This window comes from Phyllostomus hastatus, unplaced genomic scaffold, assembly GCF_019186645.2.
Source record: "Phyllostomus hastatus isolate PE091 unplaced genomic scaffold, TTU_PhHast_1.1 phas_scaffold_114, whole genome shotgun sequence".
Lineage (NCBI taxonomy): Eukaryota > Metazoa > Chordata > Mammalia > Chiroptera > Phyllostomidae > Phyllostomus > Phyllostomus hastatus.
Genome location: NW_025334006.1, coordinates 5919717 through 5936057, shown reverse-complemented (window position 1 = coordinate 5936057; position 16341 = coordinate 5919717). Strand labels below are relative to the sequence as shown.

The window sequence follows — 16341 nt, the reverse complement described above, 5'->3', positions numbered from 1 at the left end:
AAAAGCAATGTGTTTTTATTGAAGTACAGCTGTACAAATCTTAACTATGCAGCTCGATTACTGTCACCCAGATGGAAATAAGAAGAAGTACTAGAATCCCCCCGACCCCCCCAGAAGCCTCCTTGGCCCCCTGCCCACTCATTTCCCCCATCCCAGGTATTATTTCCTGGTCTGGCTTCGCCTTACTTGGCTGAGCCGGTTTCCCTGGCGCCCACATGTAGCACATGGTCTCCCAGCCTCCCCGCCCGAATTCTCAGGGCCAGCTCTTGAGGCCTCAGTCACTGCATCCGCCACTGTCACCTCCTGTGAGAATGCGGGGGCACCAAAGCTCAGGAGGCCCTGGCTGCGCCTTCCCTGACCCTCTGTGCTGGGCCCGCTGGGCCCAGGCCTCGCACGTCCTCCCTGCCTCGGTCTCCTGCTTTCCTCCCAAACAGCGTGCCTCCCTCAGCGCAGGCCCTTAAGGGAACCAGTTTCAGGGGCGGAAAAGCGCCCCCCTCCCTCAGGTACACTTTGTGGCCGACAGGAACCCCCAAAGGCAGGGTCCCTGCCTTCACACTCGCCTGCTGGGGGGCCGGGGGATTCTACCCGGATCAGAGGCCCCTTCCTCTCTTGAAAGCCTGCGCGCTAGCTTCTCTTCAGACATAAGGACTGTTCTTCAAGAAATTAAGGCTTCCTTTTAAATTCACTTTTTGGTCTTTCAAAAACTTTCCTTTCTGTGTGGTCCAGAGCCATAGGTTATCATTAGCATTTAAATGGAGGCATTAAAGGCTCAAAGACCTTCCTTTCATAATGTTGCCCTTTTAAATCCAATACTTTTTTTCTTTCTAAAAAAAGAATGCAAATGCTATATATATTTTCTCCATCAAAGGCTCTTTTCTTTATATATAGACTTAGGAAAGCAGCATTGTTAAGCAATCTGAGTACTAGTGTTTTTATGTGGAAAAGGCCAGTTTTAAAAAATTGCTGTTCTGTCCCTCATTGCCCTTTTTCTCTGCTGACTCTCAGAATGTATTTTCCTAAGGTTAATTGTATCCTAGTACATCTCATTTTCCTCCAGACACCCTCCCCAGACTTAAATCCAATACTAAAGTAAGAATTTGCCCCAGCTGGTGTGGCTCAGCGGGTTGAACAGTAGACTATGAACCAACCGAAAGGTCACTGGTTCGATTCCCAGTCAGGGCACATGCCTGGGTTGTGGCCCAGGTCCCCAGCTGGGGGCACATGAGAGGCAACCCATGGATATTTCTCTCCCTCCCTTCCCCCCTCTCTAAAAAATAAATAAAATCCTTTTTTAAAACAAGTTTTAAAAAACAAATTCAGTGTATGTCCCTGCCATGTACCATGGAGTTCCCGGAAGCCTCTCCTTAACCATAGTGGAGAACCCAAGGGTTTGATCCCGTGTCACTCACAGGACATTGTGACCGTCTTCTCAGACCCTCTATTTATTTGCCAAACTCGGGTCAGCAAACCTCCTGTGTCTGGTTGTCAGGAGATTAAACAGAACAGTGATCGTCCCCCTAATTTATGATTTCATGTCCAATTATATGCGTCTAATGTCCTCCCTCCTTCACGTTTCACCAGCCCCGAGGAGGGGTAGCAATGGCCGGCCCTCTGGGTAAAAGGCGCCGCTCCTGCCTTCTCTGTTCCCACTGCCCGCCCTGCCCTCCCTGCCTCATCTGAGCCTGCTGTGCGCGCCCACAGCGGCGGCCTGATGGGGGAAGGTGCTGGAGGTGAGGAGTCGGCAGCCTGCGCTGTCTTCGAGGCAGATTTTGTCCAGCTACCCCCTTGGAGTCACAGAGCTGCAAGGGAACCTGAAGGCGGGGGCGGCCTGACGAGGGAGAGGCTGGGCGGTCCCGTCTGCCGTGCTCGCTCCTCTGACTGTGCATCCTCCCCTGATGCGGGCAGGTGGGCGAGGAGTTTCCCGACCTCGTTGGCGGTCCTGCCGGACTCCTCTCCAGACCCCCTCTGCTCAGCCTCCTCCACACCAACCGCAGAATGTGTCCCCAGATGCCAGGGTGGGAACCAAGGCCAGACTGTCCGCATCCAGAGGACAATCCGAAAAATAAGGACAGCATGCTGGGTTTGAGTTTCTCATAGAAGAAAGCATGTACCTTAGTTCTGAGGTATCTTAGTTCTGAGATGATTTCTGTGCCACTTGAGGAATGTTAAATATCTTCTTTCATTAAAAGTGGTATTAATTGATGGGGTTTTGCCCAACAACTGAGGCAGATTCCAGGCTGCCACCTCTAAGGCCGTCTCCCCTCCCTCCCCTCTTCCACCTGCCCATGGGAGCCCAGACCCGAGCGTGACAGCTCGGCCCCAGTGATCTGGCCCCCGCTTACCTCCCCGCACCCCACATGCCCCTTGCACTCCGGTGAGAAACAGACCGTCTGCAGTCCCCCCTCCCCCCCCCCCCCGCCAGTACCGTATTCTTCCCACTTGCCCACCCGCTTCACCCACTCCACGTACTTGTCAGGCACTTTCTCCCTCGTGTCTGCCCCATCATTCATGTCTCCTCCGCAAAGCCTTCCCCGACAGCTCTAAGAAGGATTCAGCCCCTCCCGTTGGTGGCCCGAGAGTCTCATTTGTACCTTTATTAAGCCGCTGTCACCTAACTGTAATGACATGGCTACTGTCACACCAGACTCTGCACCTCCAGAGAGCAAGGGCTGTGTTTTACTCCCTTCTGTTACCCACCCGACCTGCTGTATACTACCTGGTGCATAATTGATGCTTAAATATTTGTTGAGCAAATAAATAAATAGAAAAAGAATTTTGAAAGGTACTGTGTAAGCGCCAAGGATACTGTAGAGAGCCATGAGCTGTAGCCATTGTCGCCAGAAGGCTGCGTCCCGGGAGAAGTTAATAAATATATATGATGGCCCATCCATGCGGCTGAGCCCTCTGCAGCCATTAAGAACAGGGCGGGTCGATACGTGCTGAAATGGAACCACCTCCAAGACGTATTGTTAGGTGGGAACAGTGAAACATAGCGGAGCATGTAACACCATTTCTCTCTAAGCGTTGTGGGTACACACACACTCAGTCATGCACACACGCACGCTCGTGCAGGTATAAGGGGGAGAGAGACACTTCGCACTATATGCTTTTTGTACCTTTTGTCTGTGTGTTTGTTCTGTTGCTCGCTTATTTAACAAACGGTCGTGTGTTATGTGCCAGGCACTGGTCGAAGCACTTACAGCCATTAGCTCATTCAGTCCTCTTAACAACCCGATGAGTTGTTGGTACAATCAGCATCCTTACTTTATTAGGAAACTGAGGCCCCGGAAGGTTAATTAACTTTTCCAAGTTTGCACAGGTAGTAAATAAATACCCCGATGCCTTTTTTTATCATATCACTAGGTGAAAAAAATTTTTTTATGAAGCAGACATTACTCTGAATGGTACATGGTACATGGGCGGGTGACCCGTGCCGTAACAGAAAGAAGAAATTACTCTGATAGCGTCACAGAGGACAGAGGGTCTCAGCAATCCTGAGGTTTGTCAGGCGTTGGATACTCGGACGCAGAGCCACGAAGCACTGGGTGTGTTCCAGAACAGCGGGTAGCTAACTTTGGCTAAAATAGGTTGATGCAGACGGAAAGGGGGAGAAAAAGTCGAATAAGGGCCAGATCTCTCAGAGGCCTTGGATATCACAGTTTGGACTGAATCCTGTTAGCACCAGTGGACACACAAGTTGTTGTTGTTGTTGTTGTTGTAGCTGCTCCTGTAGCTGATGTTCAGCCCAGGGTGAGTCTGGGAGGAGTTAGTGATGGTGAGAGACTGCAGCAGGAGACTGTAATAATGTCCCAGTAAGAAGTAATTAAGATCTGTGATAATGAGATTGGAAAGGAGAAGTGACTGTAAAAGATGTTATTGTGATAGACCTGGTGGTCATGTCAAAAGAAGTGGAAGAGCGGAAACTCAGAAGTGATCCAGACGTTTTGAGGTTTTGGAAACTACACTTCTGCCGAGCGACATTTGGAAGTCAGGGAGGCTAGCTGCTGAGGACATCCGGTAGAAACATCTGCAAAGCAGAGCAAACGAAGCTTTGATCAGTGAAGAGGCCAGGTCGTGGGGGGGGGGGGGGGGGCATCCCGTGAACAGACAAGACTGCGGGAGCAGAGGATGAGCAGGGGGGCCCGCACCTGGCTGGGGACACCTGCAGTGAGCAGGTGGTGCAGGAGCCTGTGGGAACATCAAAGGGACCGAGGGGGCTGGGGGAGGGATCCAAACAGCGGGGCTCAAAGAGAGTTGAGTTTTGGATGGAAAACTGCCAAGGGGAAAAGTACTAAGCAAAGGCCACTGTGTTCATCCACTAGGGTGTCATTGGTGACCTTTCTAAATACAGTTTCAGGTAGGTAGGTGGAGGCTTTAGAAGGACAGACCGTGAATACAAATGATTTTTTTCCAGAAATTTCACAATGAAAGGAGAAGAGAAACGATGAGAAGGGAGTAGACACAGGATGGCAAAGGGCTTGGGGTTTGTTGTTTGGCTTTGTTTGGTTTTCAAAATATGAGCGATGTAAGGGTGTTGGAAGGCAGAAATGAAAGAAGCAGTGAACGGGCTAGCCGCCAGATACAAGAGTTAAAACCAGACCCCAGCAGGGCCCTACAGGCTCTGGAAGAGAGCGGGATCAAGGGTGTAGGGTTAACCTTAGAAAAAGAAAGAAGAGAAGAGAAACCCCTCTTTGGAGTGGAGAGGGAAGGTTTAATAAAACACCACTGCTACCTCGTGCAGTTGTGCTGAAGGAAGAAACAATACCCAGGTGGCCGGGAAGTGCAGTAAAAGTTAGCTCTTGTTTCTACCGTTGTTACACGGCAAGTGCCTTACCCCACCATTCAGTTTCACAAACCTAACCTGTGATGTGTAATGTTATTTAGCTCGTTGGGTAAATGCAGAAACTGAGGTCCAGGCAGGCCAAGAAATACCCAGGAATTCATGTGTGTTTCCACCAGAGAAAGAAAGAAAAGTGGGGGGTGCAGGGATCCCTCATCTGTGGGGCCTCCCCTTTGCCATTTGTAAGCAGTCATCCCGAAGTCAGAGTCCGAGTTGCATGGGAACACTCTTTGCCTTTATGCTGAGCTCGTATTTTATTCATGGCTCCTCCCCTTCTCATGTCAAAGAATCAGACTCTGTTTTACATTGTGCTCAGTCACTTAACGGGGTTTACTGACTGTTGGCTCTCTCATGCATTCACTCCTTTTGTTTCTTCAACACCACCAGGTGCCCTGCGCTGAGGCCAAGGGGTAACAAGAACGATACCCAACCCAACCCCGCTCCCACTGAGCGGGTATTCCAGGGAGGGGCGGGGCAGACACTTAGGTACGGAATAAGTGCTTGCACAACCTTTACTCCATCCCAGCCACTTTGCCTCATCACGTCATCCTTGTGACAGGCCCATGGTGCTGCTTCCTTTCTCAAATGAAGAAAGTAAGGCAGAGAGAGATTAATGAAGAGCCCATGATCGTAGAGTCAGAGGCATAACTGGGATTCAAACCCGGGCCCCGGGCCCCTGGCTCCTGAATCCAGGCTCACAACCACGGTGTTATGTGGTGTCTCTACATTTATACATACAGTTACACAGGACACACTAAAAACATTTTTGGTAATACATGTTTTTAGATGGAGGTGGTGCTCAAAGCAAAAGCAAAGCTCCAAGAAAGGACAGAGCTTGATGAGGACAGGGCAGGTGTCACTTTAGATGAGGTGGTCAGGGAAAACCTCGCTTCCTGAGAAGCGGACATTTGAGCAAAAACTGGGCTGAACCTCTTTTAAACTTTTTTTCCTCCCACCTTCTGTCCCTTTACTCCCATTCAATGATTTTTTTCTGATTTCCTTTCAATTGGCTTGCGGTAGAAAGCAACCCAGAACTCTGAAGTACAGCAAAGACAGGTGATCATCACCTCCTTGACCTGTAGCTGGCACTTTCTTTCACGGGAATGAGACGATGCCGTGGTTTCGTGCCGTTGGCCCCCCACATGCGCCTCTGTGATCGCCTCCACCTTTCCTCTTCGGGGGTTTCTCCCAGCTACGGGGTGCAGGCTGCTGGAATTTCTTCCAGACAGATGCCCTTGGGTTTTTGCAAGATGAATCTCATTTTGTCATTTGCAGCCCAAAACTCCAAATCCTCCGGGTCCTTTACCGTCGTTCTTTTCCTTTGTCGCTGTTCACGGCCCTTCTCCATTTAGTGACATTGCCCTTTCCACCACTCTGTGTGCTCTTGCACATTAATGAAGGTATTAAGTCGGATCAGTTACAAGCCAGTGTCCTGAGCATTCGCTGGCTGCTTTCTCTTCAGAATGTGTCGGTTTGCCTTTGTCATTACCCTTTGTTTTCCAGCCTGTGTCCTATCGGAGTAGCCATTCAGAATAAATTTGTTTTGCTGGTAATATTTTTTAGAGGCACTGTATAAAATGGTTCACTGACATCCAAATATATATTATTCACAGTGGTCTTTTCATCTACCAAATTTCACGTTGCTACCCAAAGGTATCCATCACGTTTGTCAGAGTATTGGGCTCTTTAATTAAACCCTGCTGGATACTGTACATATTTCTATTAGCTCCTTCTGATTTAGTCCATTATTTTTCTAATTGACATCCTGAGTCACATGTCCTTGAATCTCAGGTGGCTCATTTGGTAGCTTTGGTTTGTTTAGGTTTTCTCCCTTTCATAAATAACCTCGGGGTTTAGTAAATACACAGAGTGTTTGCCTTCAGGACCTACTGATTTGCATATGCTCACACTTTTCAAATAATCTGCTGATTTTCTGGTTTCACTGCCAAAACCATTTCCCTTTCCGACCCTTCAGTCCTGAAAGATCTGGTCTTTTGTCTCAGCAAAGTAGAGAAGTCTCTTACAACAATACGAAGAAGGGTCCTAGGCTTTCTAACTGGGGCCAGAAGGCCAGAGTCAGGGTGCGACTAAGGCTGAATAGCAGTCCTGGCATCTAGCACCACTAGCAGTGATAAGGGCTTGCAGTGAACTACGCATCCAGCCTCACCCAGACCGGGCTTAACACACTTGTGAGCTGGCTGGCCAGGGGCAGGGTCAGCCGCTCAAGAATAGAACCAGCTGGCACCTGCAGAATCAGTCCGTCACCGTGGCCTGATTGGCACAGTGCTCTGGTGGCCAGCTTTTCCCATTAAAGCCATGCAGCCCAGGCCTGCCCACACTGACCTTGCACCCACACACCAGTGGAGAAGGTCCCCCAAGTTGTAAATATGGGACCCAACACCAGTGAGCCCTTCGTCCCTCTATCATTAGCTCTGCCAGTCACCTGGAGCAGGGGCCTCGGGTCCTGTTCCTTGCCTAGGGCCCTCTGACCCTTTGGTAGGAGTATGGGTAGGCAGGCTGGCCGGCAAGGCCCAGATTTATCTTACTTTACACTTGATCTGAGCCAAAAGGCCAGGAAGTGATGAGATTTATCTTACTTTAAATGAAAGCATTTGCCCAGTGCCTTTGATGCCTTTGATCTGGGCCTGGATTGGACTTTTTTTTAAAGTGTCAATAAAAGACGCTTCTTGCAGCAAGGACTATCTATGTTATATTAACATTTCAAATGTGGCTGGAGTTTCCCAAGCATTAGTAATAATAACACTAGGTCACCCTTTGAAGAAATTGTTGGCATTATTTACTGAAAAGTTCCAAATTCCATTTCATGACTTAAACCCAGCAAAGCCACAGGGTCCCTGAGTCATTGTTACTCAGCGCACCTCCACGGTCGTCCCCCAGACTGCTGCTCTGAGACGCGCAGGAGCAGCAGGTGACACCCAGTCAGGGCCTCGTGCTGATTGGTAAGCAACACACAGCTTCGAGGCCGTCAGAGTGCACCAGACTGGGTCCTTTTATCAATCTGTGCCATTAGATAATTTATTTTTTTAATGGAAAAGACTCCCTAAAGTAATATTCAATAATTTATTTTCATGGAAAAGACCCTCTAAAGTGATATTCAGCGCAGCATCGCTCTCCTTAACCTAGACTCGCCTTTTGATAATCAAAGGGCGTTGACGGGAGCCTGAGACAAACACAATTATGGGAGCAAAGTGAAGGGCCTCCGTAAAAAATCACAGAACGAGAGGGTAATTCTATTCACCCTTTCATATTTCATTATTTGATAACATCAGAAGATGAATCCATCAGAATTGCTCTGGCAAGTGCAAACAGAAGTGCGTGCCTGATCAATATTTATTAAAGCCTTCAGAATGGGGGGAGGAGTTGGGCAGACTTCTGAACGGGCTGAATAATTACTCCTACGGTTGGGGTTTGACCAAAGGCAGTGCCCAGACCAAAGAGACACAGTTTTAATTGCGCCGAACTTAAAATGCAGATCTTGCTCTATCCCTGCTGTAAGAAAACTTAATTTAAAAAATTATCTGATGGAGCGGAGAGTGACATGCGCATCCTCACGTTGTCGAGAAGGACATCGCAGCAGCAGCCGGAGCTCTTTATAAATTTCAAGTGCGTTCCGAAGATGGGGGGCAACGTTTGCAGCCAAGGGAACAAAAAGACTTTCCCCCCGCCTTTTCAGCAACTGCAACTGATCTAGGGAGAGGCCATCCTCTTATAAGGGACGGGTCTTAGAGCAATTCCTTGGTGTTGAGTGGTTGTGTTTTGTTTTTTTGGTTTTGGGTTTTTCTTTTTAAGAGAAGTATAACAAGGCTGTGGCTGCTGCTGTCAGAAATACGGGGCTGCATTCCTGAGGGATGGGCACAGTGGGCATCGACCATTCACATCTTCCCAGGAAGCAGGGAGGGTATCAGAACGAGACCAGCAGGCAACTGCCACTTACACGCAGTGCCCGAATGAAGGCCCGTGGTGTGCGCCACTTTACGTAGAGAGAATAAGGGCCAATGGTCCAGCGAAGAAGCCCTCGAAAGCCTCACAGCGCACTCCCGGGCTCTGCGACCTCGTGAGTGATTGCCACCAGCCGAGGGAATTTCTGCCCCGAGCTTTCTAAAGATCGACCTTGACTTTTTCCCTGGAGCGTCCTGGTCGGAACAAAAACCTGCACAGTCCATTGTCAGGAGTGTTAAAAACTATCCCAATATGGACTATAAATCTAATTCCGCTCCTAAGTCTCTAAAAATTATTAGCTTTTCTCTACTCTAGTTTTCTCATTCCTAAAATGAAAATAACTTCAACGATTTCAAATGAGAATTTTCAGTCGTGTCTGTAATAAACTCTAAGCTCTTTGAAGGGGAAGACAAATGAGATCAATTACATTACATGTCTTAATGAACTAATTCATTCTTCTGACACCCAGGATTGCCACCCGGTTTGTTATTGGTCTGGAGCGCGCACCGAGCTGAGTGTGCGCCTGCTCAGAACCGTCTGAAGTCGGTCACTGCCGCCTCTCGCAGTGACGGCTCGGGCACCATCAGCACCAGCCGATTCTGGCGGAAGCCCGTGCTTTTAAAGGACCAGGCAGAGGAGGCCGTAGAGGTTTTTCCATCCAAAACCCAGTGCAGAAGCGGCATCTGCTGTAACTTGGGTCTCACACGGGAAGCAGAGGTTCAAAGAGCTGACCGAGTTTACCCAAGGTCGCACAGCTGTTTGGGGGAGGAGGGGAAGGACAGACAACTAGAGTCTGAGTTTAGTTGGTCTCTCGAGTATTTATTTACTTCTCTAAGTCTTGCCGCTGTAACTACCTCTCAATTATTTATGGGATGATTATCTAGTGCATAGATTATTCAGTTCCTTTCTTTTCTCCCTTTCCATTTCCCTGCTTATTAGCATATGTACTATTGAGTGAGCAAGAAAACAGGAGTCCAGTGTTTTATCTGACGATTTAGTGACCCATCTGCTACTGGGCTTTATTTAAGAGCTCAGAATGCTGCGGCTGTTGGCTGAGAGAAGTGGGGGGAGCTAAGTAAGGTTAATGCTAAGCTATATTCAGGTGAATTTTTCTTCCTTTGAAACTTACATTTAAAGAAGTCAGCTTCAGAGCCTAATTCTCTTGTTGATATTAATACTATCTTTATCTCAGGAAGGGCTAGATGAGAAAGTCTGCACAATGAAATTACTTAATTATCTCCCTTCCTCGAGGAAGTCATGAGTCAGAAGGGCAGCCAACTTTTGGAAAGAAAGGTCACCTTGTCCATTACTAGCTTGGAGGAACAAAAAGGGAGAAATAAAGAGAGGCGACAGAATGAGTGAGAAAGCCGAAAAGCTTCCCTGGAATTCCTGAATGCCGAAATTACGGCGTGACTTCTGTGTTCGGCCTAGAGCACTGAATTCCCAGATCAGACCCACTGCTGTTCAGATATATAACTGCAAAGGGCATCCATGAATCTGGAATTGCCACAACACTAGCTGGTTTCAGTACAGTGGAAGGCAGAGAGAGTTGAGTCAGTATGTGAACTTTATTAAATTCATATTTCCTAAATCATGAGTAAAAACGAATTAGCTATACAAGTATTCTTCGAAATTAGTACTTTTGCTTTGTACAGTTGTAGATATTGCTGTATTCTCGTGGCTTTGGCGTGAGTCCAGGGCTCAGAGTCCCTCCTGTTGAGGCCTGAGACAAGTCCCTCACATCCTCTAACGCCTGGCTGGCCCGTCGGAGAGTCACGGTGACTGCAGCGCCTACACCGAAGGGCCCGTTATGTTAGAGCTGCTCAGAGTGAGATACCGCTCGTGTTAACGTGTGCCCAAGGGTGAGAGGAGCCGCAGAGGAGACCGCCTCTCACAAAGTGCCCGCCCGGCGGGGTGGCATGGCGCTGGGTTCCAGAGTAGGCTCTCCGGCCACGTGTAGCAGCCGGCCCGTTGACGTTAGGGGCTAAGGAGAGACTGGCTGCACGGGCTGTGCCCCAGAAAGGGTCTAACCTGAGTGCGTGTTCACCGGCCCCATCCCGCAGCCAAGGCAGGTGCTGTCTACCGTGACACGGGTGCCAGGAGGCCGCGGCTGCGGTGGCAGTGCCTGATGGTGAAGGTCAGGCTTCCGCTGCCCCGAGGCCTCCGTAAGTGCTGATCGATTATCTATCCCAGTTGGGGTACGTGACTCCATGTCAGCGTGCCAGTGTTTGTCACGGAAGCTCGTGTAATGGTCTGGTTTGGGGCACTTGCCCCTCTTCTCCGTGGGGCCCCCCACACGGCCTTCCTCCACCTCCAAGCATCTCGGTCGCTGTTGTGGTTTAGTGTAGCCTTTGCAGCTGGGAACTGTTCTGAAAGATGAATGAGTTTCATTGTCTTTAAATATTTATGTTTCTTTATGATCTAATATGTCTTTATGGTTATGGGGATTTTTTGCCCCTAACCGTAGAGAACACACCATCAGTTAGCTGCCAGTTTCGTTTGGTAACTCAGCCTTGCGACCCCGGGGCCTTGCTCATCCAGGCTCATGAGGACGCTGCTAGTCTCTCAGTCCCTCCGAGTGTCATCCCGGGATTTGTGACGGTCTGCGCTGCACAGAGGACATGGAAGCATTGCGGACTTCAGTGGCATGCCTTTGTCCCTTATCACACCGGGGGACTCAGGACTGGAAATCCAGGCATCTCTCTTTTGTCCTTGGTGCCCGGCGGGGACCAGCAGTCTCTGTGGAAAACCAGCTGTTTACCCCTGGAAACAAGTCATCTGATTTTTTTCCGAGAGAAATCCCATTTAATCTGATCTGATGGGTTCAATGCTACTTCTTAAGATAAATGATGAAAATATCAGCATCATAATACACAGTAACTCAATTCTTTTGGTTTAATCTCATTGAAAAGCATTATAGCCCACTTATTGCTTCTGTCTCCTTCCCTAATGCTTTTAGGTCCTTGGCTCAAGGAGGTGGGAATGGCTCTGCATGCTTTCCCATGCCCCTCAGACTCCATCGGCTCAGACTCCTCCTTGCTTCAGACCCTCCGGAGTGAGAGGATCTGGGCGGGGCCTCGGGGCCTTGTGCTTTTCCCAAGTTCCCTGGGGCTCTGTGGTTTGAGGAGCTCCAGTTGGGAATTGCAGCTCTCGGGCGCCTCCTGGCTTTGGAAGAAGCACAGGCCCCAAGCTCTCTCGTTCCACTTGGTGAATCTAGATGTGAACATGGTCCTTCTTGAGCGTTTTTTAAAATGGGTGCTTAGTTCTGCAAACAGTCTCTGGTCACCTGTGCCCCGAAGGGAACCAGAAGTAGCTGAGGCAGGGCCTCGTTTGTCCAAACGGGGGAAGCCACAGGTGCAGAGGGCACGTGAAACCATCGGGTCGATGTGATGCCTCCTCCTTCAGCATCAGGGTTTGTTTTGTTTTTCCTTAATGGTGGGATTTTGTAATCACAGCAGATCTGCTGTGGAGTAGGAGTCGTTCGCACAGGTTTTATGCTTAACGCAAAGCATCAGAAAGGCTCCTGACTGTAGCTGAGATTGGGTCCCAGGCCTCCAGAGGTCCACGGTCACACGTCTCCTCTATCAGACGTACCTCTGTCTGCACTGGAGGTTACCCTTGTAACCTCCAAAGGATGGTTCACGGCTCCGAAGGATGCAGCTCCACGGGTCGGACCAAACGTGCCTCTGAAGCCCAACCCACCCCCCCCAGTCGGCCCCACGAGGACACAGTGCCAGGGCGCAGGCCGAGTCGCTGCCGGGAGCCACTTGCACGCCTGCAGAGTTAGGGCACGCCCCCCATTGCTGCCGCTCTTCCTGAGCACTCACACGGCAGAATCATTTCTCCTGCCTAAAAAGTAACTAGAGTGTGTTAAGTGGAAAACGAGGCCAGGCAGAGCGGGAAGAGGAGAGAGCCGTGTGGAAAGACGCCGGTGCTCTGACCGACCGCAGTCCCGCTGTAGCCCCGGGGGTGGCTGAGCTCCGCCCCAGGACATTCTGTTTTTCGGGATGTTCCCGATGAGGAAGAAACAAGCCCAAGGCCCAAGGCCCAAGGCCAGCAGGACAAGACTCCTGGAAGACCCGCAAGGCTCCTTCACCCCCTGCCTGTCCCGGCCCGCTGCCTCATCACTTCCCCTCTGTCCTGGCAAAGTGGTCCCTCCCAGACACTCTGCGAACCTCGGTCACACTAATCTTCCAGAAGAACAACTCACAGTGGCACCTCTGCTCCCCACAGAACCTCAGGACGGTGTGGGGGGGTGGGTACGGAGACAGGGCCTTTACTGGCCCAACTCAGCTTCAGCGTCTTCAGTGACGTCACTGGCCTGCCGTCCAACTCTACCCTTTCACTTCACTGCCTTCCCCGCCTGCCTCCCCGGTACTCAGCTGCACACCCCCCCCCCCCCGCCCCGTCCGTCCCCCCACAACCAGATTCCTCCCCCTGCCTTCACTCCCGCCCTTCCCTTTCCCCAAATCCAAAATTTGCTCCCGGAAACCCTGCCTGACAGCATGCCACCCCACATGGAGTCTTCCCGGCTCCTTCACCCTGCCCTCTGCGCACTGCGACTTCTTCCTCTGCCGTGAACGCACAGCGCGCACACCTCCTCGTGGCGTTCGCACTGTCCTTCTTGGCTGTGTCCGTGAAAAAAGAGTATTGGACTGGGAGTCAGGAACCTGGGTTCCTGTCCCGGCACAGCCACTCACCGTGTCGGTGACATCCGGCCAACCCTCTAACTCCGCTGTGCTTTCAGCCTCCATGTCTGAGATAAGGGACAGGAGCACGCCGGGTGCAGTGAGGGGAGGTGACAGCACATGGAAACTTGTCGGCAGAGACACAATTATTATTTCTCTGTTTTTCATTACCTTTCCTACTTGTCTCTGAGCTATTTGAGGAAAGAGGCCACATCTTGCTCATCACTATGTATTGCTATTACCATTACTGCATTACTCTTAATTCATTATTCTTATATTTCCAACAATAGTTAATGTTTACAGAGCACGTCTGACTGTGTTGGGCACCATTCTGAGTGCTTTATGTAGATTCATTAACTTTTCCAATAACCCTAAGAGGCAGGGACTGTTATCATCCCACTCTGTGGAGTAGGAAACCCTGCGTTCCTCAGAGCGCACATGGAATGAGTGGACGGATGAAGAACTGAATGAGATAAAAACTGCTGGCAGTGCCTGACAGGTTATCGTTTCTCTCCTCCTTGGTGCTGTGTCCCACTTCCCTTTGTTTCAGAGTTAAATTCAAACTTTGGAGAAATTCTTGATTGAACTCTAAAAGATGTGAGGTCTCCCTGGGTCTTCTCTGTATCGTCACAGGGAGAGCTCCAGTGACTTCCAAGAGGACAGAGACCGGGTCTGTCTCGTCCTCCATTACATTCATAGAGCCCAGCACAATGCCTAGTGATCAGTCAATGTTGACTGAATAAGTAAACCAGGTAACTTAAAAACTGCAGATTCACTGCCCCTGAAACCACACGTGAGTGTCTGGCGGTGGTGATGCTGAGCAGTGCTCTCTGTCTCTCTCTCTCCAGGCAGTACTACGAGATGTTGTACAACACGGCCGACGAGCTCCTGAACCTGGTGGTGGACCAGGGCGTGAAGTACACGGAGCTGGAGTACATCCATGCCCTCACCCTGCTGCACCGCAGTCAGACGGGCGTGGGGGACCAGACCACCCAGAACATGAGGCTGCAGCGGCTCAAGGAGATCATCTGTGAGCAGGCCGCCATCAAGCAAGCCACCAAGGATAAGAAGATAACCACGGTTTAAAGGGGGCACTGCGGGGGGTTGGGGGGGGGGCGGGAGTGGTCAGTTTTGTTTACTTAGTCATACTTATTTCTTTCCCTGATGTGTTACTGATGTATTCTGAGCTGCCTTAGTTTTTTCCCTCTACGCTAATGCTTTAGTGGAGAGAAGATGTAAGGGTTTTTTTCTCTTTAGTTGTGGCTTTTCATATGAACTCCAAAGGGAGTTTGCAGTCTGGAGCGTTTTGATTTAAGGCCGTGGATTCCAAATGGACGAGGGTGGGGCAAGGAGGAAGGTCGTGTCAACATGGACCCGGAAGAAACGAGTGCCTGTTAGTGACGCCCAGCCGTCTCTGGAAAGGAGACTGCCCACGAAGTCCCAGTCTCTTCCCAAAACTGCTCTTACGTGAACAGTAGGATTTTTACTCTCTGGACCTTGTCAGTTTACAGTTCAGTGAAATAAGTGTATGTGCATTGCTTTCTCTCTCTGTTGCCAAGATCCAGTGAATGGCTTCTCAGCTGGACGGGGCTCTCCACAAATTCCCCAAACCAAAACAGGAGCTCCTCAGGCCAGGCCAAAAAAAAAAAAGTCCTTCCATGTCAATCCCTGGGATGTTTTTATATGCAGTAGCTCCTCCACGGGTTATGAGTTGGTCTATTACCTTTTCATTTTCATTTCTGCTGTATCGAAACCAAGAGCCATCAAAGTAATGACCAAAATGAAAGAATGAAAGGTGATTCCATCTTCTTCTTGATTTTATTGCTGTACTTGCCAAGAGAAAATTATGGCTAGAGAACTTTTCACGTCACTGTTAACACTGGGTGTGACCGGTTCTCAGATGCTCATTTACCCTCTGCAGGAGCCCCAAGGCCTTCCTCACCTTAGAAACCGCCCAGGTCTGCCCAGCAGAGCACAGGGAGGCCCGGGCAGCCCTGACACTCCTCCTCTGTGTGCCCGCCAGCCAGGTCCATTTCCGGAGCGCTGTTGGCCGGTGGGAGCACTTGCTGCTCCCACACGCCGGGCCTGCCCACTGCTCCAGGTCTCTGAGCGCCCTTGCCGCCCGTGCTCGATATGCCCCGGGAAAGAGCAGTGTGCTGACCGCAACACCCCCGAAAACATGTGGAAGGGAGAGCGGGAAGGGCTCTGACCCCCAACATGGTCACTGCCCACACCCCGGTGGTCCAGAACTTTACCCTTGTTTGCACAGTGCTGGTCTTGGTGGGAAAACCAGAACATTAAAAAAAGTTTGAGAAGCTTAAGTGTCGTGTATTGTCGTTCTTGTGTTCTTTACTCAGCAGATACTCCCTGAGGTCGTATGCGTGCCAGATGCTGGCAGGTGCGTGCTGATACTAAACAATGGGGACATGCTCATTACTGGGTTGGCCCAGAAGTCCGTATGACGGCTCTAGTAGTGCTTATTAGTTGTCTTTAACTTCATTGGAAACAGTTTTGTTAGATTGTGTTGTGACAGCTGTCACGTCAGCGTGCATTTAAACAAAAAACATCAAAATTCGTGAATTTTTGTGCGTCCACTTTAATATTGAAGATGGAAGAAAGTACACAACATTTTTGGCATATGATACTTTATTATTTCAAGAAAAGTCAAAATGCAACTGAAATGCAACAGAAGATGTGTTGCAGTGTGTTGGAGAAGCTGCCGTGGCTGACTGAACATGTCGGCGCGGTTTGGGAAGTTTCCTGGTGCTGCTGACATTTCGGCCAAACAGTTCTCTGCGGTGGGGCTGCCTGATGCACTGGGAGACATTTAGCAGCACCCCTGGCCTCCACCCA

The 16341-nt window shown here is 50.0% G+C and overlaps 1 protein-coding gene across 1 annotated transcript in view; it reads left to right on the top strand.

Moving 5' to 3' along the window:
- Positions 1-15809, top strand: part of EXOC4 (exocyst complex component 4) — a 674858-nt gene extending 659049 nt beyond the window's left edge. The window contains exon 18 of the mRNA XM_045855728.1: positions 14337-15809. Coding sequence (XP_045711684.1) covers positions 14337-14574 — 238 coding nt within the window. The 3' untranslated portion in view covers positions 14575-15809. The remainder of the gene's footprint in view (positions 1-14336) is intronic.
- The last annotated feature ends 532 nt before the right edge of the window (positions 15810-16341 follow it).